Genomic DNA, 27,227 nt, shown 5'->3' with positions numbered 1-27,227 from the left:
GGGAGCCGCACCTTCCTGCATGAATACGCACTTTTCTTTTATCATGTGGTACCTGTCAAGCTCAGGGAGAATTTCCGTTTTCAGCATCTTTAAGTAGGCATCTGCGTTAACGGTGCCATCGAAAAAAAGGGGCCCACTATGCCTTCACGCCAAATCCCACCCACACTGTCACCCTCGGTGAATGGAGATGCCGTTCGTCCACGGCATGAGGGTTATCACGAGCCCATATCCTGCTGTTCTAGCAGTTCACACGTCCATCTAGGTGAAAGTTTGCTTCGTCACTAAATAAAAGAAATTACAGGTTTTTTTCATAACAACTCTGCCTTGCAAAATTCTAAACGTCGGACGTTGTCGCCGTCGTTCAGGGCTTGAACAACTTGCATCTTGTACGGGCGCAAATTATTTTTCCGCAGAATCCGTCGTACGCTTTTTTCCGAAATTCTAAACAACCTGGCTGCTCGTCTTGTTGACAATTGCGGGTCGCCTCTCGAAGACAGCAAGCACTGCTTCAATGAGCTCCTCATTTTTCAGCAGGCTCTCACGTTCACTGACTGAATTCTTTTTTTTAAAGTCTTCTCCACTCACAAAACGATCCGCCCAAGTCAAAATAGTCGGGCGTGAAGGCGGGCGTTTATGAAATGCAGTGCGAAATTTTAGTTGTGCAGTGGCCAACGTTTCGCTTTTATCGTGTTTAGAGTTGTATTTCCGAAGGAATAAGTGCACCACAAAGGAGGCGTCAAGCTGTTGGTGGGTCACTGAAAATAAGAATAAACATAAACAAAGGTTTGTAAGCACTGTCGGTCACAACCATGAATCATTACTGTTTGGAAGGCCATCGATGTCCTAGGCAGGGAGGGATCGACCGCAACCATAAAGATGGTCGAGAACCCAGTCGAGGCTCCACCCAAGAGTAAGACCGAGTCAGCGCTTGTCGAAGATCAGCTACGTCTCAAGAACCTCCATGGGGAGTAGAGACCTCCGCCACTGAGATGACAACAGTTCAAGATTTCCCTTCGTACAGTCGGCCATATCATTCGCTCCTAACGTTTCTGCGCGTACTTGAAACGTTCCCGTTAGTGTGTTGAAGCGCATCTTCTAGTTTACTTTTATTTTATATTAAAAAAGAAACGGAAAAAACTTAGAACTACAATATGATTACAGTTTCGTGAATACTCGGCGAGGTTATCATTTCTGATTTCAAAATTGTTTCCGTGGGAAGTATTTTTCTTAACCACATGGGACCATTTGTTCCTACTTTCCACTTGGGGCCATTTCTTCCGGGACCATTTGTTTCCGGGGACATTTATCCCGGGGATATTAGGTTTTTAAAAGACGCTGTGTTGGCTACAAACATGATGTCAAAATTGTCGCCGGAAAAGCCTCAGGAAATTTCGAAGCTTGTTTACACCATACCTGTGTTTGCTTCGATTGCGTCCGCAGATATAGTTTGTATGACCAGTGTGAAACGACAGCCAAACAAGGAACAAACACACTTCAGACAGTGTCTGCGGATTGTGTTTTGGCTGATTCATCAGCAGTGTCACCTCGGCTCAGCTGGCTGCAACACATGCAGTCATTGTCCCCCCCCCCCCCCCCGCTTCTTTTAGAGCGCAGCTCTTAGGCGCCCGTTTCCGGCTTGAGCGGCGTCGGCGTCGGTGTCGCCGTCGGCGTAACCAAGTTCTTCCCAAGGTCACGTGACCCCCCAACGTCACGTTACCCCTCCCAAGGTCACCTCAAGGTCACGTGACCCCCAAGGTGACCCCCACGTGACCCCCAAGGTCACGTAACCCCCGAGGTCACGTGGCCCCCCTCCCCGAGGTCACGTGACCCCCCCTCCGCCCCGAGGTCACGTGACCCCTCCCTCAAGGTCAGGTGACCCCCCAGAGCATATTAAAGAATGAGGGGAGGAGGAGGAGGGGGTCTACCCTCCCCTCAGTACCCTTCCCTCCTCCTACTCAAGAGCTGCGCTCCGATTCGGCGTTACAGGGAGTTGTAAACGGCTTTCACTTTTTTTGCTTGAACGAATATTTAAACTGTGCCACTTTTCATCGCCCTCCTTGAACGAGAAAAATGAGGGAATTTAAGGGGGAACAGCTGTTACACCGTTGCGCTAAGCTAATTGGGTCGTTATAAAGCAGGCTAGATTCGAGGAGCAAGTGCTGTCATAATGTTCTGGTGGAAAGTTTGTCGTTTGTTATCTCGCAGGTAGGTTCATCCTTCATCGAGTACTCGAGTTGGGTTCCTCCAATTTTATTATTACTCAAGGGCACGATTACTGTCGCACATGCCTGCGATCTGCGCTCTGCGCTCTAAACTGCGCTCTAAAAATTGCGATTAAAAAAGAAATGCAATCGAAAAGCACATTTCGTTATATGTAATAAAAAAACGTGATATTTATAGTAATTTGCAGCTCAAGTAACGCTGGGTGTGGCTCAGCATGTTCACACTTCTTTCTTCGCAATCCGTTCTACGGTATTCGTATCGGTGAACGCCGCTGTCTTCCCGGTTGTGGAGCGACAATAATATGCACGGATCTTCGCCAATCCAAGTCCAGGTACTTTAAACTTGCAGTGCATATACTTGTGCTTCAAATACTGCCAACCATCTCTTCTTCCAGGCATGCAGCACAGGAGGTCACAATCATGCCCCAGCATTTCAAGAACCTCGAATACGAGACTCACATGATTGGCAAGGTGATCACTCAAGCTATACGAAAAGAAACTGAAGGAGAAAAGGAGATGAAAGCGTGTGGTGACGTCTAAACCCCGAGCTCTGATTGAGAGGATAGTGGGTATGCTCAAGAAATAACTGTCTTTGTCTCAACCCACGGTGTCTCTCCAACAACTTGAGCGAAAATGACAGTCGTCTGCTCTTCGTGCAGGGTCTAACAATTTAACGCCTACCGCCGAAAGTCAGCGTCTCGCGTTCGAACGTCAGACTCTGCGCGAGCAGCAGATGACATTCTTTTTCGCTATCATTGGAGAAAGACAGTGGCTAAAGACAAAAGCAGCTATCCCTTGCCTCTACCCACTACTCTCACAATCAGTGCTCAGCCCTCTGACCTAACCACACGCTCTCATCTCCTTCTCACCTTCAGTTTTTCTCCGCATACATATCTTTATATTTGTTCTTATAAGTTTCCACGTTGTATATACCTAGTTGTATTGTAGGTGTCCTTATACCTTCCGTTCCTCGTGACTCTACTATGAAAGCATTTGTTGTTTATACTTTTTTAAAGCTGTAGCTTTATAGGATGACAATGCAGTTAATTCAAAGGGGCAGACGAGCTGGACAAGAACGACAAAAATAATCCAAAGGAGGACAAATGACAAACTCAAATTTCCAGACACAGCTTATAGGCCCAACCGCGCTCAAGGTAATGTCCTCAAGGCCATGTCCCCATGGTCGCGTACTCGAGGCCAGGTAAGGGCCGTGGCTGAAGTGCGAGGTCCCGCAATCAGGGTGACGTAAGCGACGGTCGCGTAAGCTCGTAACAGTCCGTAGCTGAGGCTGACGTCACCCAACGTCCTTGACGTCGTTCTCGACGTCATCCCAGAAGTCGCCTTTGAGGTGGTTCTAATGGTCGTTCTCGACGTCATCTTTGACGTCGTCCTAGACGGTGTCTTAGAGTTCGTCCTAGACGGTGTCTTAGAGGTCGTCCTCCTAGACGCTAACCTGGACGTCCACCTCGACGTCGATCTTGAGGTCGTTCTTGAGGTAGTACTCAACGCCGCCCTCGACAAAGTCCTATAGGTCGTCGTCCACGTCGTTCTCGACGTCGTCCGCGACGAGGTCTGCGACGTCGTCCTTGACGTCGTCTTCGACGTGTGCATGGCATATTACAACCATTTCATCACCGTAGCACTTCCCTTCCTAACTGTTTTCACTAACTACGTTCCTGTAAAGCTACCATCTTTTTTCGCCCATACTTCGTAAATAACGAACGCGTGGCGCAAGTTCGTCCGCTTCTTTTGCAGAGGGTTGCAGTGACGTCAGAAAGAAGCCGGGCTCGGATTGGCTCTGATTGGCTCTGGTCGAAGAATAGTGGGTAGACCTCGAAGCCCTACCCACTATCCTTCAATCAGAGCCAATTAGAGCTCGGCGTCCTTTTGATGTCCATGGCCAAAAGTGCATCGTCACGACGCTCGTACGCTCGTCGTCTTTGCGGGTTTGCTCTCCCCGGCCAATACAATCACGCACATAGAAAAGCGTAGGATTGCGGCGAGTTAACTCTGCCTGACTGGTTTACTGAGCGACTGCAACAGCGCAAAATGGCGATGACGATGTGCTTTTGGTGCTGTCTGATTGGTTCTGTCGTAGCATGGCGCCGGTTGCGGTCGGACACGACAGTGAAACGCAGTTTATACCTTGTCTCATCCTACGATGGACTAAAAGCCAAAGCCACGGGCCGCCAGGTCCAATCACGTTCCACGCTACACTATGACATGCCTATCATTGATTAGGGGTGGACTAATAATGCTCCGAACCCAAAAAAAACGCTGCATCATTTCTATAGCTTCGACACTGTAAACAGCTTCTTTTTTGCGATGTAAAATTGTTGAGTCACTGAGTGCTATTTCGATTCGAACCACTGTCCACCGATTTCCATCAGTAATCCGAGACGCGGACACTGATACGTGCATCAAAGCGCAATACGCAATTTCTAAGTGGCTCGTGAATGGATGTGGCAGTCCGTAGCTTTTGCCTTTAGTCCATCGTAGGGTGAGACAAAGTATAGTCCGCTGATGGCGTTAAAATGTACGCATCACGACACTGTTAGCGGCGGTTTTCATCCATTTTAGAGCGCAGCTCTTAGGCGCCCGTTTCCGGCTTGAGCGGTGACGGCGACGGCGTAAGCGCGATTTGCTTTAGGAGACGTTTCCCATATTGACGTCACACGTGACGTCACGAAGGTCATTCGTGAAGGTCACGACTTTCGCAGGAAGGTCACGACCTTCACGTGACCTTCACGATTGACATCACGAGTGACGTCACGAGCAAGGGGGAGGGAGGGAAAGGAGGAGGGGGAGGAGGAGAGGAGATTGAGAGGAGGAGGAGGGAGGAGGAGAATGGAGGAGGGGATGAGCAGAGGGCAAAGAGGAGGAGGAGGGGCATACCCTCCTCTCCGTGCCCTCCTCTCCTCCTCAAAAGCTGCGCCCTAATTCGGCATTACAGGGAACTGTAAACGTCTTTCATATTTTTCTCTCGCCGCTAAAGGATTGGAATTAAAACTAGTATAGTGGCGGAAAGTGCTCAGGCGGCGTACGAGCGTAAGTGGTAAAGTTTAAAGTGGCTATATAATGATTTACGGCTGAGAAGAATGAATTTAGATTGGGTCTTTACATAAGAGCATTTCATTTAGTGGACCAAAAGAAGGAAGGTGGAATGTCAAAAGCCCCCTTTTTGGAAAAAAAAATTTGAAAACAAAGGGGCTATTTCATACCTCCTTTCCTTCGAAAACTCTCCGGCTTTTCATTGTGACAGAGCAACGCCACCTATATGAGAAAACCCTAGTGCTGTATTTTTCTGTACTGCTAAAGGTCACCATAGGCCAGAGGTTGGACGCGACTTCAGCCTCATCGTTTTGGCTAGAAGTCGTGCTCTCACTGACTGGACGCGATTCCTAGCGTAACGGTGACGCCATAGTGTGTCCTATCTCTGACCTACAATGGCCTTCTCTAGTGACGCAGGAAAGTTCAGCACTTAGGCTGAATTATCTAGGAGGTGTTGGATATATCCGCGGTATCCAAAGCACGTCATCCGGTCCCAAGGCACGTCACAAAAAACCCGGCCTCACTATATTCCGGTCACACCTATAGGTTAACAGTGGAGGGAGCTACGCGCTTGCCGGACCAATCAGCCACCTCCCTTTTATCACGTGACCCCATTCTCTGCGTGTGGGTATGCGCGAGGAACCGTGATTCCGTGGCAAAAGATATAAGTGGGGCTGGCTCAACGAGTAGGTAGCTTCCTCAGCACTAATCGGTAGGGGGGGGGGGGGGGGGGGGGGGTTATCAACTGTATTTCAATCTTTAGCGAAGGGCTATTTTTCTGGGGGCGAGTGGCGACGTACGGGTAAAGAAACGAGGGTCCGAGCAAGAAGGGAGGTCCTGCTTTCCCTCCTCTTGAACTGTTTGGTAACGTTGCATGATTTGTAAGTTGAGGAAGAAAGCTAAGAAGGAAAAAGTTGAATAATCTTTTCACGGCCTCTTCAATGCCCCCAAGTATACCCTTTCGAAGTAAATTAAAAAGAAAGCGCCGAGGTCATGTTTACGCTAGCAATGTCGGGCACTGTGCAAATAGATGACATGGTACTTGCGAATTGTTTGTCCAACGACGTATTTGCAATCTCGACATGGTATACAATACAAATTTAGGGTGGGGCAAGGGGATCCGATGCTGTAAAACAATCCGAAAAAATCGGCACCTACACATAGAAAGATCAAACTTTCAAAGAAAGCGCATTGAGCACGTAAATGTTTCCAAATAAATTTTAAAACGTAGTTCTTTTCTCCTGTAAACATAAGACCAACAAATTTGTCTAAGTCAGCGTCGGGCGCGTTTTCTGCACAAACGGTTCGCTGCACGATTTCCCGAGGGCATAATGTTCCATGGGCGGTTAGATTTTCAATGGCGGAGTTGAGGCCTGCGCGATCCAATAACTCCAAGAGGGAGCGCAGCACCATGGCTTGCCTTCCATCGTCACCGGAGAGGTGAGCCCAGTCTTTCAAGGTGGATGGCCAGTCAGTAGCCGGGGCGGCACCGACGGTGGCCACTGAACGTCCATGCAGTCCGACGCAGTGCCAGGGGGAATGTGGAAGTTCGGGTATGGAGTCCGGTTCGTTGACCTCGGGAATTGGGTAGGTGTTGGTTTTTGTTTTCGCAGCCCAATTCGAAGATATGCATCAAGGATGAGGATTCCGTTTAATCATCATCATCTCCCCCCCCCCCCCCCTTCACCGTTGACCATCATCTTTTCGGAAGTGGCCAATCTGGCCCGCACACTCTAATGTGTTTGTTCCCCTGGCTTTAACTAAAACTCACCCAACAAGTGTAGGATTCATTGACCAGCGCGAAAGGATGGAGTACTATATGATTAAACAAAATAAAGCGTGGATTACGGTAAAATTAAATGGCAATCGGAAGTTAAACATCGGCACAACCCATATATCGACGGCAAATGACACCCACAGTGAAACAAATCCTTCTATGACACTAAAAAGTATATTGGCTGAGTCTTTCAAAATGAACTGATGGTGGTTCTTGGCGATTTCAACTACTAGAAGAAACAGCAAAGTGACATGACTGAGGAAACTGCTCAAGAAACTCTACCTCGCAATATTCAATGTGGAACCTCAATGTAAAGGAAAAATTACATGGACTTGAAACAACCGACATTCAACAATCGACTATACTCTGATAAACAATGGGGCGCACGGAGGCAATATAGAGATAGACTCCACGCATATTGACGAGGAGGAAACAAACAGCTTTGCAAGCGGCTATAGCAGAAAACTACTGCAATTGAAAACAACCCAAAGACAGAAGAAAAAAGTGGAGGAAGTTGCAAAGGAAAACCACTGAAAACTACGAGCCTAATATTAAAGAAAAAAGATTTGTATGAAAACTAGAAAAAAGCGGGAAGAAAGCTGTAATGATGAACTAACTAATATAACAATAAATACGGCAACTGAAAAAAAAACAAAAAACATGAGCCATTTTACGTTGGGAAGGTGGATGACCAGCGAAGTTGTTTATTACAGGATACGGACCCGCCCCGGGGAGCCGGAGGAAACTAGACACGCGCGACGGGACCACCACCCCGGGAGAGCGGATGGAAAGGAAACAAGGCACGCAAGCGGAGGCTTGGAACGACGACAAAGAGAGGGCGGTGTGAGCATAAACGTGGCCGACGCGGGTCGCACAGCGGCAAATTTTTGAGAAACCTTGATTATCTACCTGAGTGTCTGGTCCTCTTGAAAATGGTGCTTATTCATAACTAATCTACCCAATAGGGAGTATTCACTGGCGGCCATAGCTGTGTGCGCGAATACTGAGCGCGTGCTGATGCCGAATTTCCAGAGTCCTTTTGCAACGTGCATTCCGCACCATCAACATTGCCGGACTTAGAAGCCTATTGATGTGAGCTCGTTATGAGCATGCGCTCTAAACAGCACCCACAAATATGGCGTCCAGTGAATACGCCCTATAGGCCCATTGCTAAATTACCGAAGCATCAAGGAGAATGCAGGGAACGGTGTTCGACGCGCCGCACGTGCCGGCGTTTCCAGCATTAACTGTTCTAAAGCAAAAACCTAAAACAAAAGGCGTCTTGCACGCGCGTTCGTCAACGCTTTATTTTGGTTATTTACTTCAGATTTTTATATGGGGAAGGCGTGCGCCTGCAGCGCCGGCGTCTGCACCAGGAACTGTTTTTTTTTAATCAAAGGCCATTTCGATCTGGATGAGCATCGTACCGGCGTGCGGTCGTGTATCACTACTGCGTGGTGCACGTTAAAGACCCCAGGCTAGCGGTTGTGCCGCACTGGCTAAATTGCTCATCTACAGCTGGGAGACTCGTCGCCCCTGTGAGGCAGACCAAGTTCTAGGCTGTATAAACACACACACAACCCAATTTTTTTTTTAATCAAAGGCCTAAAACAAACGGCATCTTGCAAGCGCGTACGTCAACGCTTTATTTTGGTTATTTACTTCAGATTTTGATATGGGGAAGGCGTGCGCCTGCAGCGCCGGCGTCTGCAGCAGGAACTGTTTTTTTTTAATCAAAGGCCATTTCGATCTGGATGAACATCGTACCGGCGTGCGGTCGTGTATCACTACTGCGTGGTGCACGTTAAAGACCCCAGGCTAGCGGTTGTGCCGCACTGGCTAAATTGCTCATCTACAGCTGGGAGACTCGTCGCCCCTGTGAGGCAGACCAAGTTCTAGGCTGTATAAACACACACACAACCCAATTTTTTTTTTAATCAAAGGCCTAAAACAAACGGCATCTTGCAAGCGCGTACGTCAACGCTTTATTTTGGTTATTTACTTCAGATTTTGATATGGGGAAGGCGTGCGCCTGCAGCGCCGGCGTCTGCAGCAGGAACTGTTTTTTTTTAATCAAAGGCCATTTCGATCTGGATGAGCATCGTACCGGCGTGCGGTCGTGTATCACTACTGCGTGGTGCACGTTAAAGACCCCAGGCTAGCGGTTGTGCCGCACTGGCTAAATTGCTCATCTACAGCTGGGAGACTCGTCGCCCCTGTGAGGCAGACCAAGTTCTAGGCTGTATAAACACACACACAACCCAATTTTTTTTTTAATCAAAGGCCTAAAACAAACGGCATCTTGCAAGCGCGTACGTCAACGCTTTATTTTGGTTATTTACTTCAGATTTTGATATGGGGAAGGCGTGCGCCTGCAGCGCCGGCGTCTGCAGCAGGAACTGTTTTTTTTTTAATCAAAGGCCATTTCGATCTGGATGAGCATCGTACCGGCGTGCAGTCGTGTATCACTACTGCGTGATGCACGTTAAAGACCCCAGGCTAGCGGTTGTGCCGCACTGGCTAAATTGCTCATCTACAGCTGGGAGACTCGTCGCCCCTGTGAGGCAGACCAAGTTCTAGGCTGTATAAACACACACACAACCCAATTTTTTTTTTAATCAAAGGCCTAAAACAAACGGCATCTTGCAAGCGCGTACGTCAACGCTTTATTTTGGTTATTTACTTCAGATTTTGATATGGGGAAGGCGTGCACCTGCAGCGCCGGCGTCTGCAGCAGGAACTGTTTTTTTTTTAATCAAAGGCCATTTCGATCTGGATGAGCATCGTACCGGCGTGCGGTCGTGTATCACTACTGCGTGGTGCACGTTAAAGACCCCAGGCTAGCGGTTGTGCCGCACTGGCTAAATTGCTCATCTACAGCTGGGAGACTCGTCGCCCCTGTGAGGCAGACCAAGTTCTAGGCTGTATAAACACACACACAACCCAATTTTTTTTTAATCAAAGGCCTAAAACAAACGGCATCTTGCAAGCGCGTACGTCAACGCTTTATTTTGGTTATTTACTTCAGATTTTGATATGGGGAAGGCGTGCGCCTGCAGCGCCGGCGTCTGCAGCAGGAACTGTTTTTTTTTAATCAAAGGCCATTTCGATCTGGATGAGCATCGTACCGGCGTGCGGTCGTGTATCACTACTGCGTGGTGCACGTTAAAGACCCCAGGCTAGCGGTTGTGCCGCACTGGCTAAATTGCTCATCTACAGCTGGGAGACTCGTCGCCCCTGTGAGGCAGACCAAGTTCTAGGCTGTATAAACACACACACAACCCAATTTTTTTTTTAATCAAAGGCCTAAAACAAACGGCATCTTGCAAGCGCGTGCGTCCACGCTTTATTTTGGTTATTTACTTCAGATTTTGATATGGGGAAGGCGTGCGCCTGCAGCGCCGGCGTCTGCAGCAGGAACTGTTTTTTTTTTAATCAAAGGCCATTTCGATCTGGATGAGCATCGTACCGGCGTGCAGTCGTGTATCACTACTGCGTGATGCACGTTAAAGACCCCAGGCTAGCGGTTGTGCCGCACTGGCTAAATTGCTCATCTACAGCTGGGAGACTCGTCGCCCCTGTGAGGCAGACCAAGTTCTAGGCTGTATAAACACACACACAACCCAATTTTTTTTTTAATCAAAGGCCTAAAACAAACGGCATCTTGCAAGCGCGTACGTCAACGCTTTATTTTGGTTATTTACTTCAGATTTTGATATGGGGAAGGCGTGCGCCTGCAGCGCCGGCGTCTGCAGCAGGAACTGTTTTTTTTTAATCAAAGGCCATTTCGATCTGGATGAGCATCGTACCGGCGTGCGGTCGTGTATCACTACTGCGTGGTGCACGTTAAAGACCCCAGGCTAGCGGTTGTGCCGCACTGGCTAAATTGCTCATCTACAGCTGGGAGACTCGTCGCCCCTGTGAGGCAGACCAAGTTCTAGGCTGTATAAACACACACACAACCCAATTTTTTTTTTAATCAAAGGCCTAAAACAAACGGCATCTTGCAAGCGCGTACGTCAACGCTTTATTTTGGTTATTTACTTCAGATTTTGATATGGGGAAGGCGTGCGCCTGCAGCGCCGGCGTCTGCAGCAGGAACTGTTTTTTTTTAATCAAAGGCCATTTCGATCTGGATGAGCATCGTACCGGCGTGCGGTCGTGTATCACTACTGCGTGGTGCACGTTAAAGACCCCAGGCTAGCGGTTGTGCCGCACTGGCTAAATTGCTCATCTACAGCTGGGAGACTCGTCGCCCCTGTGAGGCAGACCAAGTTCTAGGCTGTATAAACACACACACAACCCAATTTTTTTTTTAATCAAAGGCCTAAACCAAACGGCATCTTGCAAGCGCGTACGTCAACGCTTTATTTTGGTTATTTACTTCAGATTTTGATATGGGGAAGGCGTGCGCCTGCAGCGCCGGCGTCTGCAGCAGGAACTGTTTTTTTTTAATCAAAGGCCATTTCGATCTGGATGAGCATCGTACCGGCGTGCGGTCGTGTATCACTACTGCGTGGTGCACGTTAAAGACCCCAGGCTAGCGGTTGTGCCGCACTGGCTAAATTGCTCATCTACAGCTGGGAGACTCGTCGCCCCTGTGAGGCAGACCAAGTTCTAGGCTGTATAAACACACACACAACCCAATTTTTTTTTTAATCAAAGGCCTAAAACAAACGGCATCTTGCAAGCGCGTACGTCAACGCTTTATTTTGGTTATTTACTTCAGATTTTGATATGGGGAAGGCGTGCGCCTGCAGCGCCGGCGTCTGCAGCAGGAACTGTTTTTTTTTAATCAAAGGCCATTTCGATCTGGATGAGCATCGTACCGGCGTGCGGTCGTGTATCACTACTGCGTGATGCACGTTAAAGACCCCAGGCTAGCGGTTGTGCCGCACTGGCTAAATTGCTCATCTACAGCTGGGAGACTCGTCGCCCCTGTGAGGCAGACCAAGTTCTAGGCTGTATAAACACACACACAACCCAATTTTTTTTTTAATCAAAGGCCTAAAACAAACGGCATCTTGCAAGCGCGTACGTCAACGCTTTATTTTGGTTATTTACTTCAGATTTTGATATGGGGAAGGCGTGCGCCTGCAGCGCCGGCGTCTGCAGCAGGAACTGTTTTTTTTTAATCAAAGGCCATTTCGATCTGGATGAGCATCGTACCGGCGTGCGGTCGTGTATCACTACTGCGTGATGCACGTTAAAGACCCCAGGCTAGCGGTTGTGCCGCACTGGCTAAATTGCTCATCTACAGCTGGGAGACTCGTCGCCCCTGTGAGGCAGACCAAGTTCTAGGCTGTATAAACACACACACAACCCAATTTTTTTTTTAATCAAAGGCCTAAAACAAACGGCATCTTGCAAGCGCGTACGTCAACGCTTTATTTTGGTTATTTACTTCAGATTTTGATATGGGGAAGGCGTGCGCCTGCAGCGCCGGCGTCTGCAGCAGGAACTGTTTTTTTTTAATCAAAGGCCATTTCGATCTGGATGAGCATCGTACCGGCGTGCAGTCGTGTATCACTACTGCGTGATGCACGTTAAAGACCCCAGGCTTGCGGTTGTGCCGCACTGGCTAAATTGCTCATCTACAGCTGGGAGACTCGTCGCCCCTGCGAGGCAGACCAAGTTCTAGGCTGTATAAACACACACACAACCCAATTTTTTTTTAATCAAAGGCCTAAAACAAACGGCATCTTGCAAGCGCGTACGTCAACGCTTTATTTTGGTTATTTACTTCAGATTTTGATATGGGGAAGGCGTGCGCCTGCAGCGCCGGCGTCTGCAGCAGGAACTGTTTTTTTTTAATCAAAGGCCATTTCGATCTGGATGAGCATCGTACCGGCGTGCGGTCGTGTATCACTACTGCGTGGTGCACGTTAAAGACCCCAGGCTAGCGGTTGTGCCGCACTGGCTAAATTGCTCATCTACAGCTGGGAGACTCGTCGCCCCTGTGAGGCAGACCAAGTTCTAGGCTGTATAAACACACACACAACCCAATTAGTTTTTAATCAAAGGCCTAAAACAAACGGCATCTTGCAAGCGCGTACGTCAACGCTTTATTTTGGTTATTTACTTCAGATTTTGATATGGGGAAGGCGTGCGCCTGCAGCGCCGGCGTCTGCAGCAGGAACTGTTTTTTTTTAATCAAAGGCCATTTCGATCTGGATGAGCATCGTACCGGCGTGCAGTCGTGTATCACTACTGCGTGATGCACGTTAAAGACCCCAGGCTTGCGGTTGTGCCGCACTGGCTTAATTGCTCATCTACAGCTGGGAGACTCGTCGCCCCTGCGAGGCAGACCAAGTTCTAGGCTGTATAAACACACACACAACCCAATTTTTTTTTAATCAAAGGCCTAAAACAAACGGCATCTTGCAAGCGCGTACGTCAACGCTTTATTTTGGTTATTTACTTCAGATTTTGATATGGGGAAGGCGTGCGCCTGCAGCGCCGGCGTCTGCAGCAGGAACTGTTTTTTTTTAATCAAAGGCCATTTCGATCTGGATGAGCATCGTACCGGCGTGCAGTCGTGTATCACTACTGCGTGATGCACGTTAAAGACCCCAGGCTTGCGGTTGTGCCGCACTGGCTTAATTGCTCATCTACAGCTGGGAGACTCGTCGCCCCTGCGAGGCAGACCAAGTTCTAGGCTGTATAAACACACACACAACCCAATTTTTTTTTAATCAAAGGCCTAAAACAAACGGCATCTTGCAAGCGCGTACGTCAACGCTTTATTTTGGTTATTTACTTCAGATTTTGATATGGGGAAGGCGTGCGCCTGCAGCGCCGGCGTCTGCAGCAGGAACTGTTTTTTTTTAATCAAAGGCCATTTCGATCTGGATGAGCATCGTACCGGCGTGCGGTCGTGTATCACTACTGCGTGGTGCACGTTAAAGACCCCAGGCTAGCGGTTGTGCCGCACTGGCTAAATTGCTCATCTACAGCTGGGAGACTCGTCGCCCCTGTGAGGCAGACCAAGTTCTAGGCTGTATAAACACACACACAACCCAATTTTTTTTTTTAATCAAAGGCCTAAAACAAACGGCATCTTGCAAGCGCGTACGTCAACGCTTTATTTTGGTTATTTACTTCAGATTTTGATATGGGGAAGGCGTGCGCCTGCAGCGCCGGCGTCTGCAGCAGGAACTGTTTTTTTTTAATCAAAGGCCATTTCGATCTGGATGAGCATCGTACCGGCGTGCGGTCGTGTATCACTACTGCGTGGTGCACGTTAAAGACCCCAGGCTAGCGGTTGTGCCGCACTGGCTAAATTGCTCATCTACAGCTGGGAGACTCGTCGCCCCTGTGAGGCAGACCAAGTTCTAGGCTGTATAAACACACACACAACCCAATTTTTTTTTTAATCAAAGGCCTAAAACAAACGGCATCTTGCAAGCGCGTACGTCAACGCTTTATTTTGGTTATTTACTTCAGATTTTGATATGGGGAAGGCGTGCGCCTGCAGCGCCGGCGTCTGCAGCAGGAACTGTTTTTTTTTAATCAAAGGCCATTTCGATCTGGATGAGCATCGTACCGGCGTGCGGTCGTGTATCACTACTGCGTGGTGCACGTTAAAGACCCCAGGCTAGCGGTTGTGCCGCACTGGCTAAATTGCTCATCTACAGCTGGGAGACTCGTCGCCCCTGTGAGGCAGACCAAGTTCTAGGCTGTATAAACACACACACAACCCAATTTTTTTTTTAATCAAAGGCCTAAAACAAACGGCATCTTGCAAGCGCGTGCGTCCACGCTTTATTTTGGTTATTTACTTCAGATTTTGATATGGGGAAGGCGTGCGCCTGCAGCGCCGGCGTCTGCAGCAGGAACTGTTTTTTTTTTAATCAAAGGCCATTTCGATCTGGATGAGCATCGTACCGGCGTGCAGTCGTGTATCACTACTGCGTGATGCACGTTAAAGACCCCAGGCTAGCGGTTGTGCCGCACTGGCTAAATTGCTCATCTACAGCTGGGAGACTCGTCGCCCCTGTGAGGCAGACCAAGTTCTAGGCTGTATAAACACACACACAACCCAATTTTTTTTTTAATCAAAGGCCTAAAACAAACGGCATCTTGCAAGCGCGTACGTCAACGCTTTATTTTGGTTATTTACTTCAGATTTTGATATGGGGAAGGCGTGCGCCTGCAGCGCCGGCGTCTGCAGCAGGAACTGTTTTTTTTTAATCAAAGGCCATTTCGATCTGGATGAGCATCGTACCGGCGTGCGGTCGTGTATCACTACTGCGTGATGCACGTTAAAGACCCCAGGCTAGCGGTTGTGCCGCACTGGCTAAATTGCTCATCTACAGCTGGGAGACTCGTCGCCCCTGTGAGGCAGACCAAGTTCTAGGCTGTATAAACACACACACAACCCAATTTTTTTTTTAATCAAAGGCCTAAAACAAACGGCATCTTGCAAGCGCGTGCGTCCACGCTTTATTTTGGTTATTTACTTCAGATTTTGATATGGGGAAGGCGTGCGCCTGCAGCGCCGGCGTCTGCAGCAGGAACTGTTTTTTTTTTAATCAAAGGCCATTTCGATCTGGATGAGCATCGTACCGGCGTGCAGTCGTGTATCACTACTGCGTGATGCACGTTAAAGACCCCAGGCTAGCGGTTGTGCCGCACTGGCTAAATTGCTCATCTACAGCTGGGAGACTCGTCGCCCCTGTGAGGCAGACCAAGTTCTAGGCTGTATAAACACACACACAACCCAATTTTTTTTTTAATCAAAGGCCTAAAACAAACGGCATCTTGCAAGCGCGTACGTCAACGCTTTATTTTGGTTATTTACTTCAGATTTTGATATGGGGAAGGCGTGCGCCTGCAGCGCCGGCGTCTGCAGCAGGAACTGTTTTTTTTTAATCAAAGGCCATTTCGATCTGGATGAGCATCGTACCGGCGTGCGGTCGTGTATCACTACTGCGTGATGCACGTTAAAGACCCCAGGCTAGCGGTTGTGCCGCACTGGCTAAATTGCTCATCTACAGCTGGGAGACTCGTCGCCCCTGTGAGGCAGACCAAGTTCTAGGCTGTATAAACACACACACAACCCAATTTTTTTTTTAATCAAAGGCCTAAAACAAACGGCATCTTGCAAGCGCGTACGTCAACGCTTTATTTTGGTTATTTACTTCAGATTTTGATATGGGGAAGGCGTGCGCCTGCAGCGCCGGCGTCTGCAGCAGGAACTGTTTTTTTTTAATCAAAGGCCATTTCGATCTGGATGAGCATCGTACCGGCGTGCAGTCGTGTATCACTACTGCGTGATGCACGTTAAAGACCCCAGGCTTGCGGTTGTGCCGCACTGGCTAAATTGCTCATCTACAGCTGGGAGACTCGTCGCCCCTGCGAGGCAGACCAAGTTCTAGGCTGTATAAACACACACACAACCCAATTTTTTTTTAATCAAAGGCCTAAAACAAACGGCATCTTGCAAGCGCGTACGTCAACGCTTTATTTTGGTTATTTACTTCAGATTTTGATATGGGGAAGGCGTGCGCCTGCAGCGCCGGCGTCTGCAGCAGGAACTGTTTTTTTTTAATCAAAGGCCATTTCGATCTGGATGAGCATCGTACCGGCGTGCAGTCGTGTATCACTACTGCGTGATGCATGTTAAAGACCCCAGGCTTGCGGTTGTGCCGCACTGGCTAAATTGCTCATCTACAGCTGGGAGACTCGTCGCCCCTGCGAGGCAGACCAAGTTCTAGGCTGTATAAACACACACACAACCCAATTTTTTTTTTAATCAAAGGCCTAAAACAAACGGCATCTTGCAAGCGCGTACGTCAACGCTTTATTTTGGTTATTTACTTCAGATTTTGATATGGGGAAGGCGTGCGCCTGCAGCGCCGGCGTCTGCAGCAGGAACTGTTTTTTTTTAATCAAAGGCCATTTCGATCTGGATGAGCATCGTACCGGCGTGCGGTCGTGTATCACTACTGCGTGATGCACGTTAAAGACCCCAGGCTAGCGGTTGTGCCGCACTGGCTAAATTGCTCATCTACAGCTGGGAGACTCGTCGCCCCTGTGAGGCAGACCAAGTTCTAGGCTGTATAAACACACACACAACCCAATTTTTTTTTTAATCAAAGGCCTAAAACAAACGGCATCTTGCAAGCGCGTACGTCAACGCTTTATTTTGGTTATTTACTTCAGATTTTGATATGGGGAAGGCGTGCGCCTGCAGCGCCGGCGTCTGCAGCAGGAACTGTTTTTTTTTAATCAAAGGCCATTTCGATCTGGATGAGCATCGTACCGGCGTGCGGTCGTGTATCACTACTGCGTGATGCACGTTAAAGACCCCAGGCTAGCGGTTGTGCCGCACTGGCTAAATTGCTCATCTACAGCTGGGAGACTCGTCGCCCCTGTGAGGCAGACCAAGTTCTAGGCTGTATAAACACACACACAACCCAATTTTTTTTTTAATCAAAGGCCTAAAACAAACGGCATCTTGCAAGCGCGTACGTCAACGCTTTATTTTGGTTATTTACTTCAGATTTTGATATGGGGAAGGCGTGCGCCTGCAGCGCCGGCGTCTGCAGCAGGAACTGTTTTTTTTTAATCAAAGGCCATTTCGATCTGGATGAGCATCGTACCGGCGTGCAGTCGTGTATCACTACTGCGTGATGCACGTTAAAGACCCCAGGCTTGCGGTTGTGCCGCACTGGCTAAATTGCTCATCTACAGCTGGGAGACTCGTCGCCCCTGCGAGGCAGACCAAGTTCTAGGCTGTATAAACACACACACAACCCAATTTTTTTTTAATCAAAGGCCTAAAACAAACGGCATCTTGCAAGCGCGTACGTCAACGCTTTATTTTGGTTATTTACTTCAGATTTTGATATGGGGAAGGCGTGCGCCTGCAGCGCCGGCGTCTGCAGCAGGAACTGTTTTTTTTTAATCAAAGGCCATTTCGATCTGGATGAGCATCGTACCGGCGTGCGGTCGTGTATCACTACTGCGTGGTGCACGTTAAAGACCCCAGGCTAGCGGTTGTGCCGCACTGGCTAAATTGCTCATCTACAGCTGGGAGACTCGTCGCCCCTGTGAGGCAGACCAAGTTCTAGGCTGTATAAACACACACACAACCCAATTAGTTTTTAATCAAAGGCCTAAAACAAACGGCATCTTGCAAGCGCGTACGTCAACGCTTTATTTTGGTTATTTACTTCAGATTTTGATATGGGGAAGGCGTGCGCCTGCAGCGCCGGCGTCTGCAGCAGGAACTGTTTTTTTTTAATCAAAGGCCATTTCGATCTGGATGAGCATCGTACCGGCGTGCAGTCGTGTATCACTACTGCGTGATGCACGTTAAAGACCCCAGGCTTGCGGTTGTGCCGCACTGGCTTAATTGCTCATCTACAGCTGGGAGACTCGTCGCCCCTGCGAGGCAGACCAAGTTCTAGGCTGTATAAACACACACACAACCCAATTTTTTTTAATCAAAGGCCTAAAACAAACGGCATCTTGCAAGCGCGTACGTCAACGCTTTATTTTGGTTATTTACTTCAGATTTTGATATGGGGAAGGCGTGCGCCTGCAGCGCCGGCGTCTGCAGCAGGAACTGTTTTTTTTTAATCAAAGGCCATTTCGATCTGGATGAGCATCGTACCGGCGTGCAGTCGTGTATCACTACTGCGTGATGCACGTTAAAGACCCCAGGCTTGCGGTTGTGCCGCACTGGCTTAATTGCTCATCTACAGCTGGGAGACTCGTCGCCCCTGCGAGGCAGACCAAGTTCTAGGCTGTATAAACACACACACAACCCAATTTTTTTTTAATCAAAGGCCTAAAACAAACGGCATCTTGCAAGCGCGTACGTCAACGCTTTATTTTGGTTATTTACTTCAGATTTTGATATGGGGAAGGCGTGCGCCTGCAGCGCCGGCGTCTGCAGCAGGAACTGTTTTTTTTAATCAAAGGCCATTTCGATCTGGATGAGCATCGTACCGGCGTGCAGTCGTGTATCACTACTGCGTGATGCACGTTAAAGACCCCAGGCTTGCGGTTGTGCCGCACTGGCTTAATTGCTCATCTACAGCTGGGAGACTCGTCGCCCCTGCGAGGCAGACCAAGTTCTAGGCTGTATAAACACACACACAACCCAATTTTTTTTTAATCAAAGGCCTAAAACAAACGGCATCTTGCAAGCGCGTACGTCAACGCTTTATTTTGGTTATTTACTTCAGATTTTGATATGGGGAAGGCGTGCGCCTGCAGCGCCGGCGTCTGCAGCAGGAACTGTTTTTTTTTAATCAAAGGCCATTTCGATCTGGATGAGCATCGTACCGGCGTGCAGTCGTGTATCACTACTGCGTGATGCACGTTAAAGACCCCAGGCTTGCGGTTGTGCCGCACTGGCTTAATTGCTCATCTACAGCTGGGAGACTCGTCGCCCCTGCGAGGCAGACCAAGTTCTAGGCTGTATAAACACACACACAACCCAATTTTTTTTTAATCAAAGGCCTAAAACAAACGGCATCTTGCAAGCGCGTACGTCAACGCTTTATTTTGGTTATTTACTTCAGATTTTGATATGGGGAAGGCGTGCGCCTGCAGCGCCGGCGTCTGCAGCAGGAACTGTTTTTTTTAATCAAAGGCCATTTCGATCTGGATGAGCATCGTACCGGCGTGCAGTCGTGTATCACTACTGCGTGATGCACGTTAAAGACCCCAGGCTTGCGGTTGTGCCGCACTGGCTTAATTGCTCATCTACAGCTGGGAGACTCGTCGCCCCTGCGAGGCAGACCAAGTTCTAGGCTGTGTAAACACACACACAACCCAATTTTTTTTTAATCAAAGGCCTAAAACAAACGGCATCTTGCAAGCGCGTACGTCAACGCTTTATTTTGGTTATTTACTTCAGATTTTGATATGGGGAAGGCGTGCGCCTGCAGCGCCGGCGTCTGCAGCAGGAACTGTTTTTTTTTAATCAAAGGCCATTTCGATCTGGATGAGCATCGTACCGGCGTGCAGTCGTGTATCACTACTGCGTGATGCACGTTAAAGACCCCAGGCTTGCGGTTGTGCCGCACTGGCTTAATTGCTCATCTACAGCTGGGAGACTCGTCGCCCCTGCGAGGCAGACCAAGTTCTAGGCTGTATAAACACACACACAACCCAATTTTTTTTTAATCAAAGGCCTAAAACAAACGGCATCTTGCAAGCGCGTACGTCAACGCTTTATTTTGGTTATTTACTTCAGATTTTGATATGGGGAAGGCGTGCGCCTGCAGCGCCGGCGTCTGCAGCAGGAACTGTTTTTTTTAATCAAAGGCCATTTCGATCTGGATGAGCATCGTACCGGCGTGCGGTCGTGTATCACTACTGCGTGATGCACGTTAAAGACCCCAGGCTAGCGGTTGTGCCGCACTGGCTAAATTGCTCATCTACAGCTGGGAGACTCGTCGCCCCTGTGAGGCAGACCAAGTTCTAGGCTGTATAAACACACACACAACCCAATTTTTTTTTTAATCAAAGGCCTAAAACAAACGGCATCTTGCAAGCGCGTACGTCAACGCTTTATTTTGGTTATTTACTTCAGATTTTGATATGGGGAAGGCGTGCGCCTGCAGCGCCGGCGTCTGCAGCAGGAACTGTTTTTTTTTAATCAAAGGCCATTTCGATCTGGATGAGCATCGTACCGGCGTGCAGTCGTGTATCACTACTGCGTGATGCACGTTAAAGACCCCAGGCTTGCGGTTGTGCCGCACTGGCTAAATTGCTCATCTACAGCTGGGAGACTCGTCGCCCCTGCGAGGCAGACCAAGTTCTAGGCTGTATAAACACATACACAACCCAATTTTTTTTTAATCAAAGGCCTAAAACAAACGGCATCTTGCAAGCGCGTACGTCAACGCTTTATTTTGGTTATTTACTTCAGATTTTGATATGGGGAAGGCGTGCGCCTGCAGCGCCGGCGTCTGCAGCAGGAACTGTTTTTTTTTAATCAAAGGCCATTTCGATCTGGATGAGCATCGTACCGGCGTGCGGTCGTGTATCACTACTGCGTGATGCACGTTAAAGACCCCAGGCTAGCGGTTGTGCCGCACTGGCTAAATTGCTCATCTACAGCTGGGAGACTCGTCGCCCCTGTGAGGCAGACCAAGTTCTAGGCTGTATAAACACACACACAACCCAATTTTTTTTTTAATCAAAGGCCTAAAACAAACGGCATCTTGCAAGCGCGTGCGTCAACGCTTTATTTTGGTTATTTACTTCAGATTTTGATATGGGGAAGGCGTGCGCCTGCAGCGCCGGCGTCTGCAGCAGGAACTGTTTTTTTTTTAATCAAAGGCCATTTCGATCTGGATGAGCATCGTACCGGCGTGCAGTCGTGTATCACTACTGCGTGATGCACGTTAAAGACCCCAGGCTAGCGGTTGTGCCGCACTGGCTAAATTGCTCATCTACAGCTGGGAGACTCGTCGCCCCTGTGAGGCAGACCAAGTTCTAGGCTGTATAAACACACACACAACCCAATTTTTTTTTTTAATCAAAGGCCTAAAACAAACGGCATCTTGCAAGCGCGTACGTCAACGCTTTATTTTGGTTATTTACTTCAGATTTTGATATGGGGAAGGCGTGCGCCTGCAGCGCCGGCGTCTGCAGCAGGAACTGTTTTTTTTTAATCAAAGGCCATTTCGATCTGGATGAGCATCGTACCGGCGTGCAGTCGTGTATCACTACTGCGTGATGCACGTTAAAGACCCCAGGCTTGCGGTTGTGCCGCACTGGCTAAATTGCTCATCTACAGCTGGGAGACTCGTCGCCCCTGCGAGGCAGACCAAGTTCTAGGCTGTATAAACACACACACAACCCAATTTTTTTTTAATCAAAGGCCTAAAACAAACGGCATCTTGCAAGCGCGTACGTCAACGCTTTATTTTGGTTATTTACTTCAGATTTTGATATGGGGAAGGCGTGCGCCTGCAGCGCCGGCGTCTGCAGCAGGAACTGTTTTTTTTTAATCAAAGGCCATTTCGATCTGGATGAGCATCGTACCGGCGTGCAGTCGTGTATCACTACTGCGTGATGCACGTTAAAGACCCCAGGCTTGCGGTTGTGCCGCACTGGCTAAATTGCTCATCTACAGCTGGGAGACTCGTCGCCCCTGCGAGGCAGACCAAGTTCTAGGCTGTATAAACACACACACAACCCAATTTTTTTTTAATCAAAGGCCTAAAACAAACGGCATCTTGCAAGCGCGTACGTCAACGCTTTATTTTGGTTATTTACTTCAGATTTTGATATGGGGAAGGCGTGCGCCTGCAGCGCCGGCGTCTGCAGCAGGAACTGTTTTTTTTTAATCAAAGGCCATTTCGATCTGGATGAGCATCGTACCGGCGTGCGGTCGTGTATCACTACTGCGTGGTGCACGTTAAAGACCCCAGGCTAGCGGTTGTGCCGCACTGGCTTAATTGCTCATCTACAGCTGGGAGACTCGTCGCCCCTGCGAGGCAGACCAAGTTCTAGGCTGTATAAACACACACACAACCCAATTTTTTTTTAATCAAAGGCCTAAAACAAACGGCATCTTGCAAGCGCGTACGTCGACGCTTTATTTTGGTTATTTACTTCAGATTTTGATATGGGGAAGGCGTGCGCCTGCAGCGCCGGCGTCTGCAGCAGGAACTGTTTTTTTTAATCAAAGGCCATTTCGATCTGGATGAGCATCGTACCGGCGTGCGGTCGTGTATCACTACTGCGTGATGCACGTTAAAGACCCCAGGCTTGCGGTTGTGCCGCACTGGCTTAATTGCTCATCTACAGCTGGGAGACTCGTCGCCCCTGCGAGGCAGACCAAGTTCTAGGCTGTATAAACACACACACAACCCAATTTTTTTTTAATCAAAGGCCTAAAACAAACGGCATCTTGCAAGCGCGTACGTCAACGCTTTATTTTGGTTATTTACTTCAGATTTTGATATTGGGAAGGCGTGCGCCTGCAGCGCCGGCGTCTGCAGCAGGAACTGTTTTTTTTTAATCAAAGGCCATTTCGATCTGGATGAGCATCGTACCGGCGTGCAGTCGTGTATCACTACTGCGTGATGCACGTTAAAGACCCCAGGCTTGCGGTTGTGCCGCACTGGCTAAATTGCTCATCTACAGCTGGGAGACTCGTCGCCCCTGCGAGGCAGACCAAGTTCTAGGCTGTATAAACACACACACAACCCAATTTTTTTTTTAATCAAAGGCCTAAAACAAACGGCATCTTGCAAGCGCGTGCGTCAACGCTTTATTTTGGTTATTTACTTCAGATTTTGATATGAGGAAGGCGTGCGCCTGCAGCGCCGGCGTCTGCAGCAGGAACTGTTTTTTTTAATCAAAGGCCATTTCGATCTGGATGAGCATCGTACCGGCGTGCAGTCGTGTATCACTACTGCGTGATGCACGTTAAAGACCCCAGGCTTGCGGTTGTGCCGCACTGGCTTAATTGCTCATCTACAGCTGGGAGACTCGTCGCCCCTGCGAGGCAGACCAAGTTCTAGGCTGTATAAACACACACACAACCCAATTTTTTTTTAATCAAAGGCCTAAAACAAACGGCATCTTGCAAGCGCGTACGTCGACGCTTTATTTTGGTTATTTACTTCAGATTTTGATATGGGGAAGGCGTGCGCCTGCAGCGCCGGCGTCTGCAGCAGGAACTGTTTTTTTTTAATCAAAGGCCATTTCGATCTGGATGAGCATCGTACCGGCGTGCAGTCGTGTATCACTACTGCGTGATGCACGTTAAAGACCCCAGGCTTGCGGTTGTGCCGCACTGGCTAAATTGCTCATCTACAGCTGGGAGACTCGTCGCCCCTGCGAGGCAGACCAAGTTCTAGGCTGTATAAACACACACACAACCCAATTTTTTTTTTAATCAAAGGCCTAAAACAAACGGCATCTTGCAAGCGCGTGCGTCAACGCTTTATTTTGGTTATTTACTTCAGATTTTGATATGAGGAAGGCGTGCGCCTGCAGCGCCGGCGTCTGCAGCAGGAACTGTTTTTTTTTAATCAAAGGCCATTTCGATCTGGATGAGCATCGTACCGGCGTGCAGTCGTGTATCACTACTGCGTGATGCACGTTAAAGACCCCAGGCTTGCGGTTGTGCCGCACTGGCTTAATTGCTCATCTACAGCTGGTTGACTCGTCGCCCCTGCGAGGCAGACCAAGTTCTAGGCTGTATAAACACACACACAACCCAATTTTTTTTTAATCAAAGGCCTAAAACAAACGGCATCTTGCAAGCGCGTACGTCAACGCTTTATTTTGGTTATTTACTTCAGATTTTGATATGGGGAAGGCGTGCGCCTGCAGCGCCGGCGTCTGCAGCAGGAACTGTTTTTTTTTAATCAAAGGCCATTTCGATCTGGATGAGCATCGTACCGGCGTGCAGTCGTGTATCACTACTGCGTGATGCACGTTAAAGACCCCAGGCTTGCGGTTGTGCCGCACTGGCTTAATTGCTCATCTACAGCTGGGAGACTCGTCGCCCCTGCGAGGCAGACCAAGTTCTAGGCTGTATAAACACACACACAACCCAATTTTTTTTTAATCAAAGGCCTAAAACAAACGGCATCTTGCAAGCGCGTACGTCAACGCTTTATTTTGGTTATTTACTTCAGATTTTGATATGGGGAAGGCGTGCGCCTGCAGCGCCGGCGTCTGCAGCAGGAACTGTTTTTTTTAATCAAAGGCCATTTCGATCTGGATGAGCATCGTACCGGCGTGCGGTCGTGTATCACTACTGCGTGATGCACGTTAAAGACCCCAGGCTAGCGGTTGTGCCGCACTGGCTAAATTGCTCATCTACAGCTGGGAGACTCGTCGCCCCTGTGAGGCAGACCAAGTTCTAGGCTGTATAAACACACACACAACCCAATTTTTTTTTAATCAAAGGCCTAAAACAAACGGCATCTTGCAAGCGCGTACGTCAACGCTTTATTTTGGTTATTTACTTCAGATTTTGATATGGGGAAGGCGTGCGCCTGCAGCGCCGGCGTCTGCAGCAGGAACTGTTTTTTTTTAATCAAAGGCCATTTCGATCTGGATGAGCATCGTACCGGCGTGCAGTCGTGTATCACTACTGCGTGATGCACGTTAAAGACCCCAGGCTTGCGGTTGTGCCGCACTGGCTAAATTGCTCATCTACAGCTGGGAGACTCGTCGCCCCTGCGAGGCAGACCAAGTTCTAGGCTGTATAAACACATACACAACCCAATTTTTTTTTAATCAAAGGCCTAAAACAAACGGCATCTTGCAAGCGCGTACGTCAACGCTTTATTTTGGTTATTTACTTCAGATTTTGATATGGGGAAGGCGTGCGCCTGCAGCGCCGGCGTCTGCAGCAGGAACTGTTTTTTTTTAATCAAAGGCCATTTCGATCTGGATGAGCATCGTACCGGCGTGCGGTCGTGTATCACTACTGCGTGGTGCACGTTAAAGACCCCAGGCTAGCGGTTGTGCCGCACTGGCTAAATTGCTCATCTACAGCTGGGAGACTCGTCGCCCCTGTGAGGCAGACCAAGTTCTAGGCTGTATAAACACACACACAACCCAATTTTTTTTTAATCAAAGGCCTAAAACAAACGGCATCTTGCAAGCGCGTACGTCGACGCTTTATTTTGGTTATTTACTTTAGATTTTGATATGGGGAAGGCGTGCGCCTGCAGCGCCGGCGTCTGCAGCAGGAACTGTTTTTTTTTAATCAAAGGCCATTTCGATCTGGATGAGCATCGTACCGGCGTGCAGTCGTGTATCACTACTGCGTGATGCACGTTAAAGACCCCAGGCTTGCGGTTGTGCCGCACTGGCTTAATTGCTCATCTACAGCTGGGAGACTCGTCGCCCCTGCGAGGCAGACCAAGTTCTAGGCTGTATAAACACACACACAACCCAATTTTTTTTTAATCAAAGGCCTAAAACAAACGGCATCTTGCAAGCGCGTACGTCAACGCTTTATTTTGGTTATTTACTTCAGATTTTGATATGGGGAAGGCGTGCGCCTGCAGCGCCGGCGTCTGCACCAGGAACTGTTTTTTTTTAATCAAAGGCCATTTCGATCTGGATGAGCATCGTACCGGCGTGCGGTCGTGTATCACTACTGCGTGGTGCACGTTAAAGACCCCAGGCTAGCGGTTGTGCCGCACTGGCTAAATTGCTCATCTACAGCTGGGAGACTCGTCGCCCCTGTGAGGCAGACCAAGTTCTAGGCTGTATAAACACACACACAACCCAATTTTTTTTTAATCAAAGGCCTAAAACAAACGGCATCTTGCAAGCGCGTACGTCAACGCTTTATTTTGGTTATTTACTTCAGATTTTGATATGGGGAAGGCGTGCGCCTGCAGCGCCGGCGTCTGCAGCAGGAACTGTTTATTTTTAATCAAAGGCCATTTCGATCTGGATGAGCATCGTACCGGCGTGCAGTCGTGTATCACTACTGCGTGATGCACGTTAAAGACCCCAGGCTTGCGGTTGTGCCGCACTGGCTAAATTGCTCATCTACAGCTGGGAGACTCGTCGCCCCTGCGAGGCAGACCAAGTTCTAGGCTGTATAAACACACACAAAACCCAATTTTTTTTTAATCAAAGGCCTAAAACAAACGGCATCTTGCAAGCGCGTACGTCAACGCTTTATTTTGGTTATTTACTTAAGATTTTGATATGAGGAAGGCGTGCGCCTGCAGCGCCGGCGTCTGCAGCAGGAACTGTTTTTTTTTAATCAAAGGCCATTTCGATCTGGATGAGCATCGTACCGGCGTGCGGTCGTGTATCACTACTGCGTGATGCACGTTAAAGACCCCAGGCTAGCGGTTGTGCCGCACTGGCTAAATTGCTCATCTACAGCTGGGAGACTCGTCGCCCCTGTGAGGCAGACCAAGTTCTAGGCTGTATAAACACACACACAACCCAATTTTTTTTTAATCAAAGGCCTAAAACAAACGGCATCTTGCAAGCGCGTACGTCAACGCTTTATTTTGGTTATTTACTTCAGATTTTGATATGGGGAAGGCGTGCGCCTGCAGCGCCGGCGTCTGCAGCAGGAACTGTTTTTTTTTAATCAAAGGCCATTTCGATCTGGATGAGCATCGTACCGGCGTGCAGTCGTGTATCACTACTGCGTGATGCACGTTGAAGACCCCAGGCTAGCGGTTTTGCCGCACTGGCTAAAT

General features: G+C 48.8%; 1 protein-coding gene across 1 annotated transcript in view; it reads left to right on the top strand.

Moving 5' to 3' along the window:
* Window positions 1-27,227, top strand: part of LOC115314898 (arylsulfatase B-like) — an 81,605-nt gene that overhangs the window by 3,041 nt on the left and 51,337 nt on the right. The window contains exon 2 of the mRNA XM_042289024.1: window positions 2,618-2,693. Within this exon, the coding sequence (XP_042144958.1) occupies window positions 2,618-2,693 (76 nt within the window). The remainder of the gene's footprint in view (window positions 1-2,617; window positions 2,694-27,227) is intronic.

This window comes from Ixodes scapularis, unplaced genomic scaffold (assembly GCF_016920785.2).
Source record: "Ixodes scapularis isolate PalLabHiFi unplaced genomic scaffold, ASM1692078v2 PGA_scaffold11__112_contigs__length_91849675, whole genome shotgun sequence".
In the NCBI taxonomy this organism is placed as follows: domain Eukaryota; kingdom Metazoa; phylum Arthropoda; class Arachnida; order Ixodida; family Ixodidae; genus Ixodes; species Ixodes scapularis.
This window is presented reverse-complemented; position numbering and strand designations above follow the sequence as displayed.